The following is a 25,652-nucleotide window of genomic DNA, read 5'->3' as shown; positions in this document are numbered from 1 at the left end:
AAAGGGAGTGGTGTGTTTTGTTTGTTTTTTTTTTTTTTTTTTTTTTTTTTTGGCTGATTCTGAATAAGCTTGCTTTCTTGCATCATATGCCTCTACTAATGCTAATTACCCTAATGGACCTCTTGAATGATAGAGATGATTTTACAGATGTTTTCAACTTCTTTAAAGTTATTAATTTATACCATCTCCTCTAAGGAAGTAAACATAAGCAACAGATTAACTCAATGAAGTACGAATCAGTTAAAAGGAACAATTTAAATCCAAAGTAAACACCTCTGAAACACATCACACCATATGAACACACATTATGACCCATGTAGTCCATGTGCCACTAAACTTTGATACAAACAAACAAGCTTTCACCTCTGCCAGTGGCTACTGTTAATCTATTAGTCTGTGTATCCCCCCCCCCGCAAGCTAGCAGTTTTCTGACCCACCTAACACTGCCTTGATAGCATCAGCAAATGTTCTTGCACCCTTTCTGTTTAAGTGTATCCCATCCCTGTAGGAGCACTCTCTCCTGCTAACAATCACAGACCATGCTAAGATAAATTCTATACCATGAGCCTTGCACAATCTCTCTATGGGGGCAAATTGGTTGACTAGGCTCTCATCATATACTCCATGCTATCATGTCTTGGCAGAATTGCAGAAACTTTCAAATTCAACCCGAACTCGTGGCTTTTTTTTCAACATTGACCTATACTTGTTAAGTAATTATGCAGTTCTACTCAATGTCATTAGTGCCAACATGTACAAAAATATAACATTTTGTGCCCTTAAAAGATGATATCTGCTGCTCTTCAATGTCATCAACTTTTGCCCCTGTCAGACATGCTATGGCCCTGTTCCACTTATCCTTTTTTGCACAATATACGCTGGTGTTCAAAGAAAGTACATCACCCCTTAAAATTGTAATTATCATCTGAATAACGTAAGTATAAGTACATAAGTTCAGATAAGATTACACACGTAGGTGATGATGTAATATTGCATCAGCTGTTACTTTCAGCTATATAAGCATGCTCTGCAAGAGTTGCAGTCATTCCTTGTGTCAGGATGGTGTGCAGTTGATGTCACAGAGAAAGAGTGCTGTTGTTGCTTTACGTGAGGAAGGGTGTTCTTCCCGTCATATTGCTTATAGAGTATCTTGTAATCAGTCGACAGTGAGCAGATTTCTTTCCAAACTCTCCATCCTGGTTCTGCTAATAGGAAAAAAGGAACCGGCACAAACGAGTCTATGCCAAAGGACCACATTTTGAAGTGATTAGGCCTTAAAAACCATAAAGCTTCTTCGTCTGAGCTGAAAAGAGAATAGGAAGAACATACAGGAATGGTAGCAAGTGCCGTAACAGTCAGAAGACTCTTCTTCAAAAATGGACTTATAGCCCATTGTCCTAAGAAGATGCCCCTTCTCACACAAAAAATGAAAAAGTCCCAATTAATTTGGTGTAAGGAGCATATCAAAAGGACCCCTGAGCAGTGGAAGTCAGTTATTTTCTCGGATGAGAAGAAATTCGGCCTGCATGGCTCTGATGGGAGACAAACAATTCACCTTAGACATGGTGAAGAATACCATCCAGACTGTACGGTGTCTACAGTGAAATTCCCTACCAACCAAATGATATGGGGGTGCATTTCATCACGGAGTAGGTCACCTGCAGTTTATAAATGTCCTTTATAAAACGACTCTGCTCCTTGTAATCGGGTGAAAAGTGTAGGCACTTCTGTAGTTACTTTAGCTTCATTTCTGCATTAGAGGTTCGACAGTAATGTGTTTACATTTGTTACAGGAGAAAAAATGGAAATGGTTGGAAAAACCGTCCATTACAACTCTTAGCTGGCCAGGAAACAGCCCGGACCTGAATCCTATAGAGAACTGTTGGCATCATGTGGAATCTGCAATTGCCAGAAAGAAACCAAAGACCCTTCGGGAACTTCAGGAAGCCATAATTCATGTTTGGAACCACAAACTATCTTCAGAAATTGATTTTGTCAGTGCCTCGATGGTGTGCTGCTGTCATCAGAGCCAAACCCTGTTCAACTAAATATTAGTTTGCACCTGGTGAACTTTTCATTTTGTTTTCTATTTAAAATGTAACTGAAGGAATTTGAGGGCTTCTGTTAACATTTCAGCCATAATTGTCATGTTTATCAAAACTGTTGCATAAAGGTTGCAAATGCTAATTTTGGAATATTTTGAGAGCACCTGTCAAATATTACTTAGCTTTGCCTTAACTATTAATAAATATCTTTTGTTTATATTTCTGTTTGTGATGCTAGTCATTAATTTAATATATCATCGTGAAAAAGGGTTAGAAATATGAAATTCCTAGGTGATGCACTTTCTTTGAACACCAGTGTATTCCTTGTTTCCCTGACAGTAGAGCGAGCCATCGAGAACAACTAGTTCCTGTGGGATCAGTGCGAGCTCTGGTGTTGATCTGGGCAGCCTGATACCTTGAAGCCCCCCCCATTTAAATTCTGCGAGGGGATCCACCCTGTTTTTCAAATTCTCATAAATGCTCATAACAACACTGATTTGGTGCCTAACTTCCTACATTGTCACACACAAAGTCAACCCCCCTTGGCAATATCACATCCCTTTCCTAATAGCTTTATAAACATCAGACATGCAGTACATTTCAAAAGGCTCTGATTCAGAGGACAACCAACTCCCTCAGTTCTCCCCTGAGCCACAGCACTCTCACTAACTTGAGCCTTTTGCTTTGCTGCTCTGGTCTGAGGCATGATTTCAATTCAATTTCAGTACAATTAAAAATATTATTCTAAACTTATATCCTAATGCAGTAATAACACTATATATATATATTTAGTGTTGCTGTAAATATGTATATAGTTATCCCCCTCAGACATACACAGTCATTATGCCTTAGAAAAGCTGTACTAGCTCTGGTTCAGGGGATAGAATTTCCTATATATTTTGATTAACACATTTTCATTTAACATTCTTCTTGTATTTAATCATACTAACACTTCTTGTACTTGCATAAACACATCATTTCATTCATATAAGTCCTTCCGCCATCAGAGGCAACCCCCCCCCCAACTAACTCAAATATACATCCAAAAACCCTCTCAAGGCTATCAGAACATTTGCATTGACACAGAGTATATTGCCTACAGCAATTTCACCATCACGCCATAGTCAATGAAAAGCATGGCTGCGCACTATCATTTAATCAGCACACATAAAACAACCAGAAGGAGGGAATTGATCTCTTTTTCAGTCTGACCACCACAGTACAAGAAGGAAGTAAGAACCTATTTTCATTTAATCTGATACATACCCATTGGGCTTTGTGTCGCCTATCCCAGTTTGCTGATTATGACACTATTTTTACAAAATTTAAATTTAACACATATTATCTTTTCTCATTTAATTTCTATTAATTTCTATACAATCACCTAAAAATTAAAATCGGGCAAAACTGGAATGGGGACAATATAAACGGATATATATATCATTATCGAGCTTTATCTTCTTCTGAGTTACCGTTGAATGATTCCGTATCTCCTATCAAGTTGTGCCATTTTATTATAATTATGCACAATTATAATATAAATAAATTCATTTGGAACATAGTATTCCTCATAAATAAATTTTGTTGTTGCTTTAGTTTTTATGAGTGATGAAGATACGTTCTGAACTTCAGTAAATATACATTGTTCTTTTCTTTTAGGAAATAGATGAGGATTTTGCTATTAGACAGTTGCATGATATCAATATGCAAGTGGTATATTGTAGTACACCTGCAAATTATTTCCATGTGCTTCGCCGACAAATCTTACTGCCATTCCGAAAATCAGTAAGTATCTCAGTCAAATTCTAACTTTAATGGAATACTATATTTCTAAAATTCTTAAGTCTTTCACTTGTAAAATTTTATCATTCTGAGCCGACAGCATGACTGATATTTCATTACTGAAAGTAATGAAATATCTTTCATTACTTTCAGTAATGAAAGTAATGAAATAAATCTTTCATTACTTTTCTGCATAGGCGACTTTTTTTTGCATAGGCGACGTTCTTTAGGTAGCCCTACAAGAAAAAAGTCTAATGGTGTCAGGTCAGGACTTCTTGGTGGCCAAGGCATACTTCCACCTCTTCCGATCCAATGATCGGCAAACCTGTCATTTAGGGCATTCTGTACATTGCGATTTAAATGAGGTGGTGCGCCATCTTGCTGAAAAATCACAGAAACTCCTTTCTATGTCTTCAACTTGAGGGAAACAAAAAGCTGAAGATATTCAAATAAATGTTGCCAGTGATTGTCCTTTCAGCAAACATAAATGAGCCTAACAAGTGATCATGCATTAGTCCACACCACACGTTTATTTTAGGAGTATCATGTACATACTGGTGAACTTCATTTGGTTGCTGTGATCCCCAAATTCTACGATTGTGACCATTAACATACCGATTTATGTGGAAGGTTGCTTCATCACTAAACATAATGCGTTTTAATAAACTGTCATCGTTGTCAATCTCATTTAACATGGCACTATCAAATTCAGTACATCTAGGACGGTCTCTAGGTTTGATTTTGTGTTTGAGTTGAATCTTGTATGCATGCAGTCTCAGTCGTTTATTAAGCACATTCTGAATGGTAGTCTTTGGAATACCAAGCTCCAGGTCAGCGATGGATTTCTTTGGACTATGTAAGCAAGACTGTCTCAAGCACTTCACATTCTCTTCAGGCGTTGGTGGTAGGCCTGGAGATTTCTTAATGTCTACACTGCTAGTTTCCTTAAACTGATTAAACCAATGTATTATAGTCTTGTCTGTTGGCGCATCTTCTCTGTAAGTATGTCAGTATTGACGTTGCTGTGTTATGACAGATTTAACAGCATACCACAACGCACACTGTGCTTTCTATTCCACGGTTACTGAGGTGGTGTGCATATTAGTCATTCTGCGCACACTCATGGTGCAGCCAAGGTCATTGTTGAGGTGTCAAATAAAACTTAGTGAGTTACCACACTGTTTGCAGCTATGATCACAGCAATCAATCAAATATTTTTGAAGATAATTAAAAGGGAAATCGCAGACACCTTTTTTAATGACCTTGTATATATCATTTGGCTGATTCAACTCAGTTGCCATCTTTACAGAAAAGTGAATATTATCAGAGATTACTGTGCTATATGATGACTTGACTAAGTTGTCATTCAGCATAGCACCAATAGCAAATGAGAGAAATTAAACTAATCTCTGATTTGGGTCATTGAATTTCCAAGAAAGATAAGCTGCCCACATAAAATGACAATTAACTTAATGTAAATGAACAAATCTATGTAACGAACCAATACTAATGAAATTATTGAGGTAGTAATTTGGTGTGTGTGTTAGTCTAGATCAGGGATTGGCTATTGAATAACATTATTGTTGGTAGCACTGTAGGTTTAATATAGGTAGTGGTAGTAATAATGGCAAATGATGCATGAAAGCAAGCTTATATAGCATCAACCTAAAAAAAAAAAAAAAAAAAAAACCCTGCACAGTTCACTCATTCGTACCCTCCAAAGATTTGTCTAGTTCTTCCTCGAATTTATTCAACCTAGCCACTTCCACAGCAACAGACAAAAGACTGTTCCAACCGTCAACTATCCGCAGGCTGAAGCCAAACTTCCACACATCTATCCTACAACCATCAATCCTCAACTTTAATTTATGCAGTCTCGTGTGTGGTCTCAGCAAGTGGAAGAATGTCATTAACATTTAGCTTACTCAATCCATTCAAGGCCTTAAACATCTCAGTGAGATCATTCCCCAGGTGCCTAGTCTTGGGACACTACAATTTGCAGAACTGCAGCTTTTCTTGGGTATTAGCACCCTTTTGCTTCCTCCACCAGTCTGGTTGCCTTCTCTGCACCTGTTCCAGCAGATCTACGTCTTTCCTAAAGTTTTTTGTGAATGTAGATGCAAAATATTTTAATTTGTCAGCAACCTGAACAGGATCACCAATAGTTTATGCCAGCATTTCTCAAACTGTGTTCCGTGAGATGTGAACAAATGTTCTGTGAAAAATCGTAATTAATAATTAAAAAAATAAAATAAATAAATTTTGCATATATATATATATATATATATATATATATATATATACAGGGTGTTTCAGTTAAACGTTTCAGAACTTCTAAGAGGGGTAGGGTACATCCTGACAACTCGAAATCATATAGCAATGTGGGGTCGGAAATGCTTTCCTGAAGCGGTGTTGTACACAGAAGCACCATAAAGAAAAGAGACCGTAAGTGAGAAATCGTTTTAATAATACATGAAAAGAAGCAAAAGGTACATGGATTAAAGTAAGTGTTCGAAGTTTCTTCCACGGGCTACAATGCACGCCTCACATCTCCGACGCATGGACATCCGAACATCTGGAATACTCCAGGCAGCGTGTCCAGACACAGCAACCGGAGGATTATGCACCTCGTATTGCTTTCGCACAGTGGTACCTTGGAAAATGTGCTACAAATCCCCTTTTTCCTGCTGAAGTGTTGTTTTCCGATGAGGCATCCTTCACAAGGGAAGGAATTTTCAACACGCATAACGACCATATCTGGGCGGTCGAGAACCCGCATGCAATACGACGTCGTGCAGCACAGATTCGATTTTCGGTCAATGTATGGGCTGGTATTATGGGAGATCACGTCATCGGACCTTACCTGTTACCGTGTCGTCTAACCGGACCTATCTACTTGATCTTTCTGCAGCAAGTATTGCCACAACTTTTGAGAGATGAACAGATTTCTGCATCGACGCAACACACAATGTGTTTCCAACACGATGAAGCCCCTGCCCATTATAGCGGAGATGTTCGTAACTACCTGGATGTCACATTTGGTCAACAGTGGATCGGACGTGGTGGTCCCGTGCGTTGGCCTGCTCGGTCACCCGACCTATCATGTCTTGATTTTTATTTCTAGGGTCATGAAATCGCTAGTTTATGACACCCCTGTTGACAATGCTGAGGAGCTGGTTGCAAGAATCGCAGTAGCTGCCGAAGAAATTCGAAATTCGCCTGGAGTATTCCAGAATGTTCGGATGTCCATGCGTCGGAGATGTGAGGCGTGCATTGTAGCCCGTGGAAGAAACTTCGAACACTTACTTTAATCCATGTACCTTTTGCTTCTTTTCATGTATTATTAAAACGATTTCTCACTTACGGTCTCTTTTCTTTTTATGGTGCTTCTGTGTACAACACCGCTTCAGGAAAGCATTTCCGACCCCACATTGCTATATGATTTGGAGTTGTCAGGATGTACCCTACCCCTCTTAGAAGTTCTGAAACGTTTAACTGAAACACCCTGTATATATAAAATATTAAATATATAAATAAATAAAATTATTTTTAGCGTACACCACTTAATATCATTATAACAATTTTTTTTTTTTTTTTCGGTTATTAATATACTGGCGTAGACCGCAGAACACTTTATTTTGGCGGGCTTTGCATAGAGAAATATGCGGAGGGGTAATGTCACCTACGAAAAGGTAGCAATAGTGATCTAGTATGGCAAGTATGCCATTCTTATGCGATTTACCCTGGAGTACACTTGTTGAAGGAGAGGAGGAAGTGAAGCAATATTATAACTAAACTCATTTCCTTGTATAAATTTTTTTTTTCATAATTATTAATATTTCGAAATATTATTATTAAAATAAATGACCATGGATTTGTGGTTTAAAAAAGGAACTTTAAAACGAGAAGCAAAGTACTTCTAGTAGTGCAACTGTGGTCGATGAAAACAAACACAATATTGTCACACTTCAAAGTGAGGATGAAAAATCCAGCATATTGTTCCCCAGAAATCCAAAGTGAAAAGAACCAACTAATGAAAGACCAAAACAAAAGTATGATGACAGTTATTTGAATTTCGGCTTTACATGTGTTGGAAATAAGAGGCTCCCGATGCACAGTGTGCCATATGTAATAAAATGTTAGCAATAGTTCTTTGGCTCTCGCTAAACTTGTGTTTCGTAAGTGAATATATTGTGAGATGAAAAGTGTTCTGTGGATACATTGTGAGATCAAAAGTGTTCCGTGACTAAAAAAAGTTTGGGAAACACTGGTTTATGCCATTCATATCAAGTGGGCCAATGTTGTCCATTCCTTTTCTTCTAGTGTTAAAATAAATGAAGCCTTTGCTGCTTTTCTCTGCATTCTTAGATTAAAAACTTCTCAAAATCTGCCTTAGCTTGAATAACCTCCTTAGGTCCTTGAGGCTGTCATAGACAAGTGATCGGGTGACATTCAAATCAAGTGGACCTAATTTCAGTGAAGTCCGGTAGTCCTGTGACAGCCAAATCCTTGCTTGCACCATCACAATGGCAGAAATTCTAGTTATAACCCTGGATATAACTTCCATGTGCAAGTGTTGAAATACGGCACCTAGCCTACTGGAGGTGACCACCCAGGTGGAAACCAATATAAGCAGGGCTAGAGGTGTGGCGCCCACACCACATGGAGGCCCCGAGTGCCAAGCGAGTGATCTAGCGATTTACAAAGCGAATTTGAAAGCGTTTTTCTAAAGAGAAGTTGATAAAGAGATTTCCAAAGGCTTTACTTTCAAAGTTATTTATTTCCTGGCTCTTTGTAAATAAAGAAGGAAGCCTCCTACAAGAAAGGAAAGACACCTTTCTTTTGTATATATAACTACTTTTCTAACACACTAACCACTAACCTTTTATCGCTTGGTCACTGGTGGCACCGCTCCTGCCTCCACGTGGCGGGGCCGGTAACCTGGGGGATAAATCAACCCTCGGGGCTAAAAGGAGCAGTAATGGAAACGAATGAATTTCCACGTCTAGAGCCCAAGAGTGCTCAATATGACAATCGTGAACCCGACCATGACTTCTCTACCTCGAAGAGAATGAAAAAAGATGCAGGCAGACAGGAATCACCAGCCTTCCTGATTATCCATTCTCTGTCGGCACAGCCTGTTAGCAAGCTCTCCCCTTTCATCATCCAACGATGCCTTGAACATGCAGCATCATCTCCAAAAATGGTGAAACGTCTCCAATCCGGGGACTTGTTAATAGAGACTTCTCTCCCAAGACACTCTGAACAACTACTGAAACTCACCACTTTAAGCGGAATTCCAATAAAGTCACTCCACATAACACCCTGAATTCATCCAAAGGAGTGATTACTGAGTGGGATCTACTGAACGTGTCTGAAGAAGAAATAGTACAAGAACTAAAGTCACAAAATGTAACTCAAGCAAAAAGAATCATGATACGAAAAGATGGTACCTTAGTCCCAACACGTAACATAATTCTAACTTTCAATACACCGAATCTACCAGCATCAGTCAAAGCAGGTTACTTAAATTGCCGTGTTCGACCCTTTATCCCAAATTCCCTAAGATGCTACAAGTGCCAGAAATTTGGTCACTCCCAGACAGCATGCCGTGGCGTTTCAACATGTCCAAACTGTGGCTCCACAACTCATACCCAGTTAGAATGCAAAGCACAAACTCCACAGTGTCCTAATTGCAGGGGAAGCCATCCAGCATACTCTAAAGAATGTGATCTCTGGAAGATAGGCAAAAAAATTCAAAAATATAAGACTGAAAATAAAGTCTCCTATCAAGAAGCTAGGAAACAAATTAAACTAATCATGCCAAATAGCTCTTATGCCTCGATTATCCACTCTCACCAATCAGTAGCATGTCAGACGGAAGTGTCACTCTCTCCAGATAAATCGATTGCAGACTGGGCTCAATCAGTTCTATCGACCCAGCCTACATCAAAGCCAAACACAGTTGACCAAAGTATGAATACACCTATCACAGTTCCAACCCAAATCATAACCCAAGGTAAAGTAACAGAAAAACCTCAAAAATCAGATCCTGTCGAGGTTAATCAACCACCCTCAGCAAGGATGGATACTGACGATACGACTACCCAAGACCTTCTTGAATTACATGCAGATGATGAAATGGAAGATAGCAATAATTCAACACGCCCCAATTTCCCCAGAAAAGAAAAACCTAAGCTGGATCGTCACAAACAACCCACTTATAAAAAGCAGTCAGATTCATCTCCCTCTTTCAAATCCAAATAATGGAACAGATCATCCAATGGAACTGTAGAGGCCTTCGCAGCAACATCGATGATATCCATGAATTAATTCACCAATACCGACCTCTCGCAATGTGCTTGCAGGAAACGAATTTGACACCTCAGATCTCAATCAAAATCAAAAATTATACCTTGTTTAGACAAGACAGAGCTGGCACTAACAGTGCTCACGGAGGAGTAGCAATACTCGTGGATTCAAGCATCCCCTCCAGATGCATCCATTTACAAACCTCCTTAGAGGCTGTTGCCACTCGCGTTGTAAATGGTATTACACTGACACTGGTTTCAATCTATCTTCCACCAAATCATCAATATATCATTCAAGAAATCGAAGATCTTGTCCTGCAGTTACCATCTCCCTTTTGTATCCTAGGAGACTTTAATGCCCACCATCCAATATGGGGTTCACCTATATCAGACAAACGAGGGAAGCTTATTGAAATGTTGATAGACAGGCAAAATTTAACTTTACTAAATACTGGCACTCCCACATATATCCATCTCCCTACAGGTTCAACTTCTACAATAGACCTTACCATTTGTTCCCCAATCCTCTTTCCAAGTATAGAGTGGGTAACTCTAAGCGATCCTTATAGCAGTGATCACTATCCCATAATCTGCAAAATTCAAACATCCTGTTCCTTCCCAACAGAAAATCCAATGAAATGGAAATTTTCAAGAGCTGTCTGACTGGACAAAATACAGAACGCACATATCATTTGACAACTACATTATTCAGTCCTGTTCCATCGACAGTGTTACTGAGCACATCACAAATCAAATTCTGTCAGCCGCATCCGCTACCATTCATCAATATCAAGAAAGAAATAGACGAAAAACAAATTACTGGTGGAATGAAGACTGTAATCATGCGAAAAAAGAGAAAAACAAAGCGTGGAACCTTTTCCGCAAACACCCAACCACCTTCAATCTTATTAGTTATAAACGTCTTAGAGCAAAAGCTCGTTACATCAGACATAAAGCGAAAAAAGAAAACTGGATTAAATTCGCCTCGTCAGTGAATAAAAATACTGATATTAGATTAATCTGGAGAAAAATAAAATGTTTAAACAGTAAATTCCCTCCTTTATCCACCCCACTACTGAACTGGAATGGACAGGAGCTTTCTACCCCTACAGAAACATCAAATGCACTGGGAACCACATTTTCTCAGTTGTCCTCTTCTATCGCCTATGACCAAACATTTCAAAAACTTAAAACAATTGCAGAGAAATCCAGACTAAATTTCACTGACAATTCCGCTTTACCTTATAACAAACCATTTACCATGCTTGAGCTGCAACAATCCCTTAACAACTCAAGAAACAGTGCTGCTGGCCCAGATGGGATATACTATGTAATGTTGCGAAATTTGGATCAGAGATCACTCTCATTACTGCTCATATTTTTCAATCGCATTTTTTCCGAACATACCTTCCCAAGTTCCTGGAGTCATTCTTATGTACTAGCAATTGCAAAGCCCGGTAAAGATCATTCCGTTCCGCAAAATTACAGACCAATATCCCTTACCAGCTGTCTAAGCAAAACCCTAGAGAAAATGTTACATCGCCGTCTCACTTGGTTCCTGGAGTCCCAAAACTTGATTAACAACAACCAATTTGGATTCCGGAAAAATCGATCTTCATTGGATCTCATGATCAAAACCGAGACAAACATTAGAAATGCTTTCGTCAAGAAGGAACATCTCGTAATGGTCTGTCTTGATGTTGAGAAAGCCTTTGACACTACTTGGCGATTCGGCCTCTTAAAAGATCTGCATTCTCTTGGCCTGAGAGGTAATTTATCATACTTTATAAAAAATTTTCTACATCAGAGATCCTTTCAAGTTTGTTACCGGGGAACCCTCTCTAAGATCTTTACCCAAGAAGAAGGAATTCCACAAGGGTCGGTTCTCAGTGCCACTTTGTTTGCAATGAGAATGAACCACATAATTGAACTCATTCCGAAAACTGTAGATTCCTACCTCTTTGCAGATGACCTCTCAATATCCTGTCATTCTCAAAATATGCATTATATTGAACGCCAGCTACAAATATCAATTAATCGCATCGTGACATGGATGACACAAAAATGGTTATAGACTGTCCAGCCAGAAATCTGCTGCCATACACTTCTGTAACAGACACAATATTCATCCTGAGCCCGAGCTCCACTTGAATAACCAACCTCTTCCCATAGCTAATTGTATTCGCTTACTAGGATTATTTTTCGACAGCAAGTTAAACTTCCAAAAACACGTTGAATATCTCCGGACAAACTGTCAAAAGAAACTGAACATACTCAGAGTTTTATCAGCGACAACATGGGGAGCAGATCGTACCACCCTGCTTCACCTATACAGAGTCATAATTAGATCACGCCTGGACTACGGGGTGCCTGTTTTTGATTCTGCTAGGGAGAGTTTTTTATCTCGGCTCAACCCTATTCAACATTCAGCTCTTAGATCAGCATTAGGTGCGTTCAGAACATCTCCAGTGCAAAGTTTATATATCGAAGCCCATGAACCTCCTCTAAATATCAGGAGAAAGATGTTGCTGTTAAACTATGCAATCAAGATCCAAAGCCAGGTAACCTATCCTAATTGGTCAATACTTCATGATCCGCTGTATATGACCCTGTATAGAAACAAACCACAGACAGTTTGGCCTGCTGGTATTAGGCTAAAACATCTAACAGAAGATTGGGATATACGTTTCGATAAAATCTTGCAAGATCCTATAGATCCTGACCCTCCATGGTCTGCCATCACGCCATGTTGTGACAAGTACTTCCACCAGTGGGATAAACACTCTCTATCAGACTTTACCATCCAACAGCTGCACACTGAGCATGTTCAACATTATCCTGACTTCGCTAAAATATATACAGATGGGTCGAAATCCGAGAGTGGATCGGGTGCAGCAGTGGTACTCCCTGATAAAATAGTTTCTCAATCTCTTCCGACAGAGTGTAGTAGCTACACAACTGAATTATTTGCCATAAAGCTTGCATTAGAAAATGTCTTCCATATGTCAATTCAAAAGAGCATAATTTACACAGACTTGCAAGGTTCCGTATTAGCATTGCAAAACAATTCCCCACCTACTCATCCGATATTAAAACTCATCAAAACACAGTTGATACGTCTTAGAGAGCATCAGCAAAAGGTTATCTTCTGCTGGATCCCAGGCCATACCGGAATACCAGGGAATGAAATTGCAGATGATGCTGCCAAAAATCCATCCAGCCCAGCCCCAACGAATTCGTTAGTACCCGTCACAGATTATAAAATGAATATACAAAGAATATGTAAAGATCAATGGACTCTTCAGTGGCAAACACAATTCCAAAATAAACTATTCCAAATAAAACCCTTACCAAAATTATGGGCTTCTACCTCTATAGCAAACAGACAAGAAGAAGTAATTCTAGCCAGAGCCAGAATCGGTCATACTCATTTAACCCATCTGTTTCTTTTGTCAGGAAATGATCCTCCCCAGTGTAATCATTGTCATACACCACTCACAATCAAACACATACTTCTGGACTGTACTCTATATAATAATGCTCGACTAATGTCTTTCAATTCTCTGTCAAATTTAAAGGAACCTTTGTCACTTCGCCATATCATAGGTGAAAATTCAAATCTTGCAGAATTCTTCTCCTTTCTAAAACGAATAAGATTGTATAACCGTATTTAACTGCTTATAAATCAACAAACACAGACTGTATGCATCACTTCCATAAGTGCAATATGGCCTAAGTAGCCATTGCACTTTAAACCCCAACAACGACAACACCACATGGAGTTATGCCATCCCGCTGTGTTACTGGGCAATACTAGGTGGTAGATGACCCTCATGAACCAGTGCAATACCACGTTGCTTATTGTAGGCTTTAAGTTGACTTTATGATGAACATCTTTACAAGAACCAACCTTCCTTACATTTTGATGTACAGCTCTAACACAGTGTTTGCAAGCCGGCTGCTAGATAGTCCACCAGACCAAACCTTTGGTAACTCTCTAGTAGCCTTCTGGATCAGCCAGTATATAATCTGCTGCCTCTACTCTGCCAAATAGTAATTGGAGGGAGTTAAATTGTTGAGGCCATGTTATGTAAAGGAACTGGGTATATTCTTCTCATGTGGTACCACATCCAAAAATTTCATTACTTCATACAACATATCCTCCCCTTCTTTTCTTACTATTGAATACATCATGAATAACTAATAGAGCAAACTTATCTGCCAAAAGTTCTAAACCTCCCAAACATTTCCTCATTCATTTCACAAATATACATCGCCTCAGTTCCAGTGTCAATGATATCTGTTTCCGCTTACAGTCTGTCAAACCCTGCATGCTTTTTTCTGGTAGAATCCCAGTTATCAATTGATTCAACCACTGCTCATCTCAGTTGTTCTAATTATTCACTGCATAATTCCTTTCACTTCAAAGGTGGTGGTATTTATGCATATGTCAGCTCTGATATTCCCTATTAGATACTTAGTCATTTTGCATCTCCTCTTTTCGATCTTCTCTGACTTAAAGTCTCTGTGCCACATTCTTTCAAATTAATGTGTTTGCCTTTGTCATTCTCCCAACTCCACTAATCACTTGGAACTCTTTGAAACTTGACTTTCTCCAGTCCAACTTTTTTACACTGGGATAATTATCCTTGGTGATTTCAATGTTCACAACTCCAGCTGGCTTCCATTTTCTAGTCACATGGACCCAGCTGGTCAAAAAGCAAGACTTTTGCAATTGTTAATGATCTCACACAGATTGTTCATTTAGCTACCAGAATACCAGACAATCCTAACCACATAATCAACAATGCTTGATCTTTTTCTCACGAACAACCCTTGTAAGTACACTGTTTAGGTGAGTGATACTCTAGGCAGCTCAGATCACAACTTTGTGATGGTCTCTTCACCAATGGAATCTTTCTCTTGTGGCTGTTCTCAACCTCACTTGTTTCGATTACAAGAATACAAAATGGGATGATCTGTGAGATTTATTTTCTTCTTTTCCTTGATCTGATTACTTTCAAATCTCTGATATCAATATTTGCTCAGACTGTGTCAGTGAACTTATTCTTGTAGGGATGGAATCCTTTATTCCACACTCCACCTTAAAATCTCATCCTTTATCTAAACTTTGGTTTTCCAATAAATGTGCTAAGGCTGTCCAAGATAAGAATGTTGCATATTGCAATTGGCTTGTATCGAAATCTCCATATTCATTTACTGCCTACACCACAGCTCACAACAATTGTGAAGCAGTTATTAATCAGTCAAAACTAGATTTTGAGCAGGCTAAGAGTAGAAAACTTATTTCTTGTCCAAATGGTAGTTGAGCATTCTGGTCTCTTACCAAAGTTATTAGTCGTAACTTTCCTATCCCTATTTCCACCTCTGTAAAAACTGGATGGTTGTATTGCCACTTGAGCTAAAGATAAAGCTGACCTGCTAGCATCCTACTTTTCTTGTAAACCATGTATTGACGATCTTGTTAAACCACCTCCTACCATTTCCACTATGCTCCAGTAAATGCCTCATGTGGTTTTCTGTCAAAAGGATGTCAGAAAAATTTTGAACAGTCTTAATGCCAAGAAAGTGCCAGGTCTGATGGTATTTCTCCACTTCTAAAACCTGTGCTCCTGGGATTACTAATGATCTTTTTTCACTTTCTTATTCCACGTGTGTTTTCCCTTCTGCTTGGAAAATTTACTTATATCCAGTCAGTTCCTTAAAAGGTTGACAAATGCCTCCCATCCAGTTATTGCCCTATTGCAATTACTTCTACTCTCTTTTTAAAGTAATGGAGAAATCTATTAACCACCAACTGTTAAACTATCTAGAAACATTCCATCTAATAAATGATCACCGGTATGGATTCCATCACTGTCGATCCACTCGTGATATACTTGCTTATGTTACCCATCTGTGGATAAATTTAATGAAAAAGTTTGTGAAACTCAAGCAATTGCTCTTGACATGTCAAAGCCTTTTAATTGCCTTTGGCATAAAGGTCTTTAAAATAAGCTTCCATGTTATAGCTTGTCAACCTGTTTTTTGTAATTGGATATCCACTTTTCTCCCTGGCCGCTCATGACAGGTAACTCTAGATGGCATTCTGTTTTCTAACTTTTCCACTAATGCAGGCGTTCCCCAAGGTTCAGTTTTTTTTTTTCTCTCACCCATTTCCTCTTGTATATTAATGACCTTCTTCCATTGACTGCAAAATCCTATCCATAGTTTTGCTGATGATAGCACATTGCACTCCAACTTCAGTTTTAGAAACTTTGCCCTGCTCAAACAGCTTAAACTTTCTCGAATATCCACTACCAGTTCCTTAAATGCTGATCTCCAGGTAATTCTCCAGTGGGACAAAGATGACTCATTTGATTTCAATCCTTCTAAAACTCAGTGCTGTTTTATGTCTCACAAAAAGGATTCTTCTGCTCCTATACTTATCTTCAATGATACTCAAATTTCTAGACAAGATAGATTGCAATTAGTGGTAAATCTCTGTATATATATAACACTTTGAGCAGTTGTTGTAGAGATGTAGCAGTACTTGCGTTGTTTTCCATCCTTACAGTCCAGTTTGTTTATAATAAAATGCATGGTTTGAAGATAATATCTTCATGTTATAGTTACTCATGCACCAACAAAACAAAATGCCTACAGTCATTTTGAACCATACCATTTATGAATATTGTACAACAATATATTGATCAGATATGCTCATTATATAGTAGGTATTAATATCCTAACCCCAGTTAATGTACTGGCCGAGAAGAGGGAGTAACAAAAGTTTCATGCTTTATGACTTCAATATAAGCACTTCATCCAAAAATGCCCCAGAGTATTTTTGCATTATTCTTTTTCTAGCATTCAGCTTGTGAGGTTTTTACATGCCATTTGTACTGTACACTCCGTATGTAAATTCACTTTATTGACATGGGGAGTGGGGGGGGGATACTCCACTGCAAAAATTTTAGAGGTTTATAAGTAATCTAAAGAATAGCAGAATATTGGTACAACTCAAATAATTTAAATATTAAAACAAAATTACAATGGACCAGTCAGCAGAGTCTATATGTATTCAAAATTCAGAATTACAGAAAACTCAAGACTCTACAGGAGGGCATGTCTGGGTAGAAGGTATATTGGCACCTAGGAGATTATGTTCCAACTGCACCATGGGGTGAGGAGACAAAGGTGTTAGGAGTGCTGGGTCTTGAGATGGTGGGTTGTGCTGGTTGAATGATGCAAAACACTTCACTAGTAATGTTTAGTGTAGTGGCAGCAGGATATGGGTTTATTAAACACCAAGAGGAGCTGCCTCTTTATTATATCAGGAAGCATTTCACTTTTTTGAGACTACTGTTGGAGAATGGTTCTGTGCAGGTTTGGTTGTTATTCCTCGAGATTCTATTTACAGGGTGGGTGGCGAGATCAGATCAGTTTGACTTGGTCTTTGTCAAACTTGCAAGTTTTGTCCACTTGCTGTTAAATGTGACTGATCTATTTGTGTGTCACAGTCAACTTGGCCATTTGTTACATTTTAATTTTTTTTTTTTTTTTTTTTTTTTTCATTTTTATTAGCAAGCAGCCCCTAGCCAGAAACTGGCAACTCCACTATGCTATATACGTATATCTATTTATACACCTTCATATGATATACAGAAATATAAATCAAAAATATAAATTGAGGCACAATGAACTACAGAACAAGCACATGGCACAATGAGCATATGAAATAAATAAGACCAAAGCTGGTAAAGGAGCCACTGATCTTACGAAGTCAATGTGAGATGCTAGTCTATAAGCCTTCTACTCTTCTTTCCTCAAGTTCAAGCAGCACTAATCTTCACTGTACAATTTCTTGGAAAATTTTGGAAAGCCTGAAAATCTTCCTCGGTATTAATTAATTGAGCCTTATCGCCTTCAGTCAGGTGTGCAAGATTTGGACTAGCAAATAAAAATTCATTTCTGAGATCCAAGTACTCAGGATATCATCATTCTTCTCTTTCTTGGTGATTCCTTTCTATTTCTCTCACTCAGGGTAACTCGGGAATTTTTTTTTTTTTTTTTTTAGCTGGTGCAGCATAAGCCTCAGGCTTTCTTGCACCCTATAGCTAATAATAATAATGACATTAATATAAAACATGACTCCATGTCTCCAGAGCAGTGACACTGCAACCTTTCTGAAGCAACCAACTGATTCAGCTTTGCTAAAAATGAGCCATGACCAGTTAATAAAAACATAGTTTGTAGATTAGGCACAAACCATTTTTCTGATGGAACATCAACAACTGAGGGAAAGAACCTATGAGCTATTTCACCTTATTTGAGTTAGCCCATCAATGATTCCAAAGAGTCATTAAGATAGCTAAGATCGCTTGGCCTCATTTTTAGGATCATTAGCCAAATCCAACTCAAGATCACGAATAATAAAAGGAGTTCCATGCTGAATGTTGAAAGTCATTACTCTGTAAATCAGAAAAGGGTCAATTGGCATTTTCCTTATAACAATCTGTAGTGCATCAGTGGAGACAGTTCTACAAACTAGAGCCATCTTCAAGAGCATCATCCTCTGAATGGAATACAGTTTTTATATATTTTTTTAAAATTAACACAATCTATCCAAGCTGAGATACCATAAGAAACAATAGAAAGGAAAAGGAAAACACAGCCATAAAAAAGAGATAGTGCCCTACCCTAACACTCCAATCCTTGCTATGATGTTAACAAATTTTGCAACCTTTTCAGATGGAAAATTGATATGAGTGTCAAATCTAAAACTTCTTTCAACAAAGACTCCAAGATATTTAATTTTCTTAACGGGCTTTATACTTTCACAACCAATCAGCACATGAGGTTCTCTACGAACACATAGATTCAGCAATAATATTTTTGTTTTTGACCTGGATATTGTTAATTTATGAAAGTCACACCACGCATTCAGATCTTTTATTATTTCATTAGATCATTGTTCAATTTGTAGCCCTGAAGAGCCTTCAAGTAATGTTACCAGGTCATCTGCATTTGCAATCATATGAACATGGCTATATTCCTTCTGTAACCAATCCTCTAATACCAATTTCCACATTAGTGGCCCAAAAACAGATTCCTGCGGACATCCTTGAATAACAGATCTAGTTAAGGAATTCCAACTAGACTTAACTGTAAAAGATCTTTCCTGGAAATAGTTTTACTAGGCAACGCATCAGTAACACACTGTCCCAGGAGATGTAATCAAAAGCTCCTTCAAAATCAATGAAAATGCCAAGAACGTATTTTGCATTCGAATCTCTAACCAATTTAACCAAAGCTTTTAAAGCATCCTCTGTATCACGACCAGGAATAAAGCCATAATGCTTATTTGAGAATCCTAAATTTTCTTGCATATATTGCAATATTTGCTGTGAAAGCATCCATTCATAGATCTTGCCCAAACCTGGAAGAAGTGCACTTGGACAATAAGAAGAGGGCTCAGTTTTAGGTTTTCCATCTGACTTCAAAATGATCTTAAGTAGAGCATCCTTCCAAGGCAAGGGAAAAATTCCTTCAAGCAGGCATTTATTGAAAACAAGAAGATGCTCAGGAAACAGTTTGAAGAAATGTTTAATAACTTTCCCTTCAATGAGGTACCTGCCAGGACACCTGTTATTACAAATTTTGTTAACAGCTGAATTAAGATCTTCCATTGAAAATGGTTCCTCTTGAATCTCGCTAACACAACCACAATCTAACCGATCAGTAGTACTCTCAGAATGCTCCACCTCATCCATATTGATGAAGAGATCCATTGCCAAGGTGATCAATTATAATATTAATACTGCCGAGCCAATCTACAGTTTCAGAGTCTCTACAATGTATAGAACTTATCACATTTCCAGATAGCCTTAATTTGTGTAAACACAACTTACAACAATACCCCATGAATCTTCATTACCGTTTGCGCTAAGTTTTTCCATGCATCAAATTTCCTTTTAGCTATTAAACGGGTATATTTTCTTTTGATCAGTTGATACTCAGTTTTCAACCTAGCAGAAGATTCTTTATTATCCCACAATTTCTGATGTTGGAACTTCTTATGTGCCCTTGTTGACCTCCTCCCTAGATCAGTAAAATCAGAGAATCACCATTGCACCGGAGCACATTTGCTTGCTTTAATTTCATTGATTCCCTCTGCGCCTCCATAGCCAGGTGGGCAGGAGCAGCAGTGCATAGCACACGCTTCTTGATTAGACTGGGGTTCAAGCCCATGACCACCAAATACGGAGGATGCGGAAAGGTCAGGGAATGACCACCGCATATCCCTGGAGCAATATGGCCTTAGTTGCTAATGCTCCTAAAAACCAAATAACAAACAAAACATTGACTCCCTCGAGGCATCAAATAACTTTTGTTGTAATAGTTGAACCAGATCAAATGCATTAATCCTATCCAAATCACCTAACGACATTTCACCAAAAAATTCTAAACAAATCTGTCAAACTTACCCTGGTCGGCGTGCTCAATCGCAAATCTTCGAAGTTGTAACAAATGTGGCTCAATAAATCTACTTCTAGTACAGCCTAAGTTGAAAATAATTGTTCTGTGATCGCTATTAATCCAATCTGGTTTAACTTGCCAATTAGATATGAAATTGAAGGCCGTACTATTGGCTAATGTTACATCTATGTTAGACTTATCATTAATAGTCCAAGATGTAGATTCATTACCAGGCTTATTAATGATCTCAAGTTTAAATGAGGATATCATCTCTTCAAATAACCTGTCTCTGGCATCTGTAAATCTAGAATGCCATAAAAGATTTTTAGCATTTGAATCCAGACAGATAATCACTTTTCTGCCTTTCAGTCTGAATAACGCATGTTCCAAATAGCTAAGAGAGCAATGAAGGTCCACATCAGGCTAACAGTACATAGATATAATGAAAAATTGTCCCTAACTAGCTTCAATACCAACACAGACTGCATGCGATGTACATAAGGAATCAATTCTGGTCACAACCAGATCAGAGCTGAAAACTAGTATAGCAGCCCTTAGTTTGTCACACTTCTTTGAGACAATTCTAATAGAGTTGGGATATCCACTTAGCTGACCCCTATAAACATAGGGTTCCTGAACACAAATGATGTCAATACTTTCATATTCACAAGCTAATCTTGGTTCATCTGCTACAGATCTTGCACGCTGTGTGTTTGCCATACATATTATTTCTATGGGTTAGAGTGCTATTGCTCATTTGTAAAGCGCAGAATACATTATTTTCTTAGTAACTTCAAGTGCAAATATGTATTCGGGACACTTCTTATCTCTAACTGAATGAGCAGCAGATCTATTTTTCACACTACAATTTGAACAATGCTGAGGTTTGTTTTTATTTTTACAGAATTTAAAATTATGACCCATCACACCACAATGACTGCAAACTGGCCTGTCACTTTTACATGTCTTAGAAGTGTACCTGTGCCTCTGACAATTATAATAAAAATGGTAACCAAATGAAATTCCTTAAACCTGTAGGACGTCAATCCAATAAAGATTCGTGTTTTTTTGTCAAGGAACTTTTTAACTCTACAGGATATTTCCAAGATCCGGTTAATTCCGTTTTTGTTTTTGTTTCCATTAGAGAAACGTATTTTCACCTCATCACTGACGCCATCTCTGCATTAGGTTTCTTTCATATAACTCATTAAATAGATCTTCTTTATTTATGTCCTTGATTACATCATACAATATTATTTTTAAACTAGGTTTCTTAGTCTTTGTGTATTCAATCTCAATTTCTGTATGAGGTCATTTGTCCTAAGCTTTCCAGAACCGAAAGCCTTTTGAGTGAGAGAAGACAGGGTGGTAAATAATCAATGGACACTGCTCTTTGTGGTGTAATGTTATTATTAGTCGTGTTCTCCAGTGCTCCGCATTGAGCACATTGTTGTTTTCTGTATTTATCAATAATACTGATGAAGGTATATCAGGCTTAACGTCCAAATTTGCAAATGATACTAAGGTTGGCTGGGTTATTGATGACACTAGTGACATTATGCTACTACAACATGATCTAGAAAAGTTGAGCAGATGGGCTGAGAGGTGGCAACTGAAATTTAACATTGACAAATGTAAAGTACTGCATATGGGAAGCAGTAACCCCAGAGTAACGTGTGAACTGGGTGGTATTACACTCAGAATAGTGGAGAATGAAAAAGACGTTAGGATAATTGTGTAGTCAGATATGAAGTTTTCTGAGCAGTGCAGACAGTCTACATGAGTAGCTCATGGTGTCTTGTCAATGATATACAGGAATTTTTCTAGCAGGATTAAGGAGGTGATTATCCCCTTGTATAAGGCAATGATCAGGCCACACCTTGAGTACTGTGTACAGGTCTGGGAGCCTCATTTTAGGAAGGATGTAGAGCTGCTGGAACGAGTACAGAGAAGGGCAAGAAGATTAGTGAATGGGACGAAGGTTGCTCTTAGGAAGAAAGGCTTAAGTTTTGCAAATTACAGTGTCTGGAGACTAGGCACTGCAAAGTGATCTGATTGATGTGTATAATGCCTTGAATGGTTTGATCAAGCTCATTGCTGATAGAATTCTTCCTCTTGCCCAGATTATGAAACTGAGGGGGCATTGTTTCAAATTGAGGAAAGACAGCTGTAGAATAGATGTGCAGAAATTAGCCTTTAGCCAGCGGGCAGTTGATTGCTGGAAGGAACCTCCATCTGAACTTCCATCTGTAGTTGTAGAAGTTGACAGCTTAAATAAATTCAATGCAGAACTAGACAAACATTTGGTGTTAATGGATGGGTGAAATGGTAACAGTTTTTTTTTTTTTTTTTTAGTATGACTGATGCTATATAAGTTTGCTTTCTTGCATCATATGCCTCTGCTAGTATATGTTCATCTTGTAATATTCATATATTGGGCAAGTTAATATATTCATTCAAATTCTTTTCTTTTGGTAATATTAGTAGATAATGTTTATCAATAAAAGCTTCTTTAAAACATGCATGTGGCTGAATTTGGCAAAATAGTGTTCTCAGGCCATTGAATGAGTGCTAATTAGAACTTACTCTTTACCTTCATTTAAACAGATAAAGTTTGTGTACTTAAAATAGTAACACTAAGTGATTATCAAAAACATTTCTTGTTTTTTATCACTTGTGTAAGAAATAATCCGGTAACTGAGCTTGCACTAGCTTATTGCCAGCAGGATTGAGCAAGCTGAATGCTAAGGACATTCTTTCTCTTGCTCACACAACACACATTAAGGGGTGTAAATTCATATTGATATATGATGGTTGCAGGATAAATGTGCAGAAGTTTGTGTTTAGCCAGCAGGTGGTCAATTATTGGAATCAACTTCCATCTGTTGCTGTGGAGGTAAGTAGCTTCAAGGAAAAACTAGGCAAACTATTGAAGGGAAATGGAGAGGTGATGTGGGAAGGTTTTTCTTTTCTTTTTTTTTCTTTTTTTGCCAATCCTTTATAAGTTTGCTTTCTAGTATCATTTGTTAATACTAATATTGTATTAAAACAATTTTTTTGTTTCAGTTGATAATTTTAACTCCCAAATCCTTACTACGCCATCTTGATGCAAAATCTTCATTTCAAGAAATGACAGAAGGTAAGAATCTCTATTTGCACAATTGATTTGCAAAAATAAAAATAAATAGCATCAAATAACAGTTAGGATAACTTAAAGCTAGTGAAGCAATTTATGTATACTGATATGATGTCCAAACATATAAGGAATGAAACCAAACTGGTTGCTATGGTCTTAAGTGTACCACTGAAGAAATGAGGTAGTTAAAGAAACTGTTCAATAATACAAATATTGTGGGTTATTTTATAAAGACTCTCCTTTCCTCAGTTTTGAAAGGAATTTACGACAGCACTACCAGAAGTCGTATTTCTGTGCTGAAACTACCACATTTGTTTTTTTGATGGCTGTGTGCTTTCAAAAAGCTGAAAAATTTATTAACAAAAAATAAATGAAATAAATGCAAGCCAAACATAAATTCCTTAAAAATATATGAAGTCTGAATTTCATTCATTCAGAGTCTCCCATTTTGTCATGAGCAGAAGCCACAAGATGTCTGAGTGTAAGGACAGCATTTCAGTAAGCACTGAACCCTGGCTTCAGTTTGTGGCTGGCTCTAGGCTAGGCACAAATTCTTATGATAGTCTCAACTGCTAAGAAACTTCTAGGAAGTCAAAGGTTTACAAGAATATTTGCTATTGAGGCAGTGTTAGGTGGGTTGGAAAACTGCTAGCTTGGGGAGGGGGGTTACACAAACTAACAGATTAACAATAGCTGCAGGAAGAGGTTTAAGTGATTCTTGCACTACTTTTATTGGAATGTTCAGCAACCTGGAAAGCAAGATGTCAGGGCTTTCAGTCATGGTGGTACAAGTAAATACATGGGTTGTGTTAGGATAACTAAGAGTAAGAAAAGGTGCATCCATACTTGCTAGGAGCCTAGTAAATAAAGAGTGAGAACAGGTGCACGTACACCAGTGCTAGGATCCTAGTAAATAAATTTGATGAATTTGAAGTGCTGGTCAAGTCATCAAATGCAGACACTGACATTGTGACAATATCAGAGACATGGTGTCACTCAATATAAGAAATTCAAAATTTAAATTTGGGGTACACAATATGCACAGAAAGGACAAGAGTGTAGAGCACAGTTGTCATCAACCTGGTCCCTACTGCCCACTAGTGGGCGATTCAAGCTTTCTGATGGGTAGTGTGGGCTTTTGTCCATTGTTACAAATTTTGTTCTTCCTCCCTATATCGAATACATTGCTAACAACTTCGCGAGTTTAACTTTTTAAAATATGCTTTTGCAATTTACTTTTGAATTCGACCTGTAAACTTTGAATATAGATAATAATTCACCGGACACTTCTCAAAGTATACTCAGGGACGAGGGGCTAAATTGAATTATCGCAGCACCGGTGGGCAGTAAGGAAATTTTACCATCAACAAAGATACAAAAGTGGGCGGTAGGAATTAAAAGGTTGACAACCCCTGGTGTAGTGTGTGTTTAATGTCAAACATCACCAGAGGTTTCCCCATCTCCGCATAGTATACATTCTAGATGTGAAACAGAACACAGAAGTTTTAAAGGTGTGTGGATCTAATATATGGATAGTGTCATGTACCATTGTTCCTCTGGTCATTTGACTGCTGGGGCCCCCAATGGGACCCGACATTGTCCACACTTCGCCCCTTGGAGGTAGATCAGGTACACCAGTATCATAATTATTTAGTCTGGCAGGTCCTGCCACCTAATTTCCTGAGATTTCAGTGGTCAGGACCTAAAAAAAGACCGCTATAGATAGAAATTATTTGTGGGCAGCATCTAGCTTGTTGGGCGTAAGTTGGATGCCACTGGTGTAGGCAGTAGAAGCCAGAAAACTTCATTGTGACTCCATACAAATTGAATTATTAAGGGCAGCCTTATTTTATTCAGTGAAACAGTTCACAATGGACAGTCCATTTTTTGTGACCT

At 38.1% G+C, this 25,652-nt stretch overlaps 1 protein-coding gene across 2 annotated transcripts in view; it reads left to right on the top strand.

The window, feature by feature from the left end:
• LOC150088199 (2-oxoglutarate dehydrogenase complex component E1-like) overlaps positions 1 to 25,652 on the top strand; it is a 497,346-nt gene that overhangs the window by 405,128 nt on the left and 66,566 nt on the right. For both annotated transcript variants that reach the window (XM_090370615.1, XM_090370616.1), the window contains exons 18-19: positions 3,705 to 3,830; positions 23,687 to 23,759. In XM_090370615.1, coding sequence (XP_090226741.1) covers positions 3,705 to 3,830; positions 23,687 to 23,759 — 199 coding nt within the window. The remainder of the gene's footprint in view (positions 1 to 3,704; positions 3,831 to 23,686; positions 23,760 to 25,652) is intronic.

This window comes from Mastigoproctus giganteus, chromosome 3 (genome assembly GCF_048544385.1).
Source record: "Mastigoproctus giganteus isolate SK-2022 chromosome 3, ASM4854438v1, whole genome shotgun sequence".
Classification (NCBI taxonomy): domain Eukaryota; kingdom Metazoa; phylum Arthropoda; class Arachnida; order Uropygi; family Thelyphonidae; genus Mastigoproctus; species Mastigoproctus giganteus.
The sequence above is the reverse complement of the archived record's forward strand: the minus strand, read 5'-3'. Positions and strand labels throughout refer to the sequence as shown.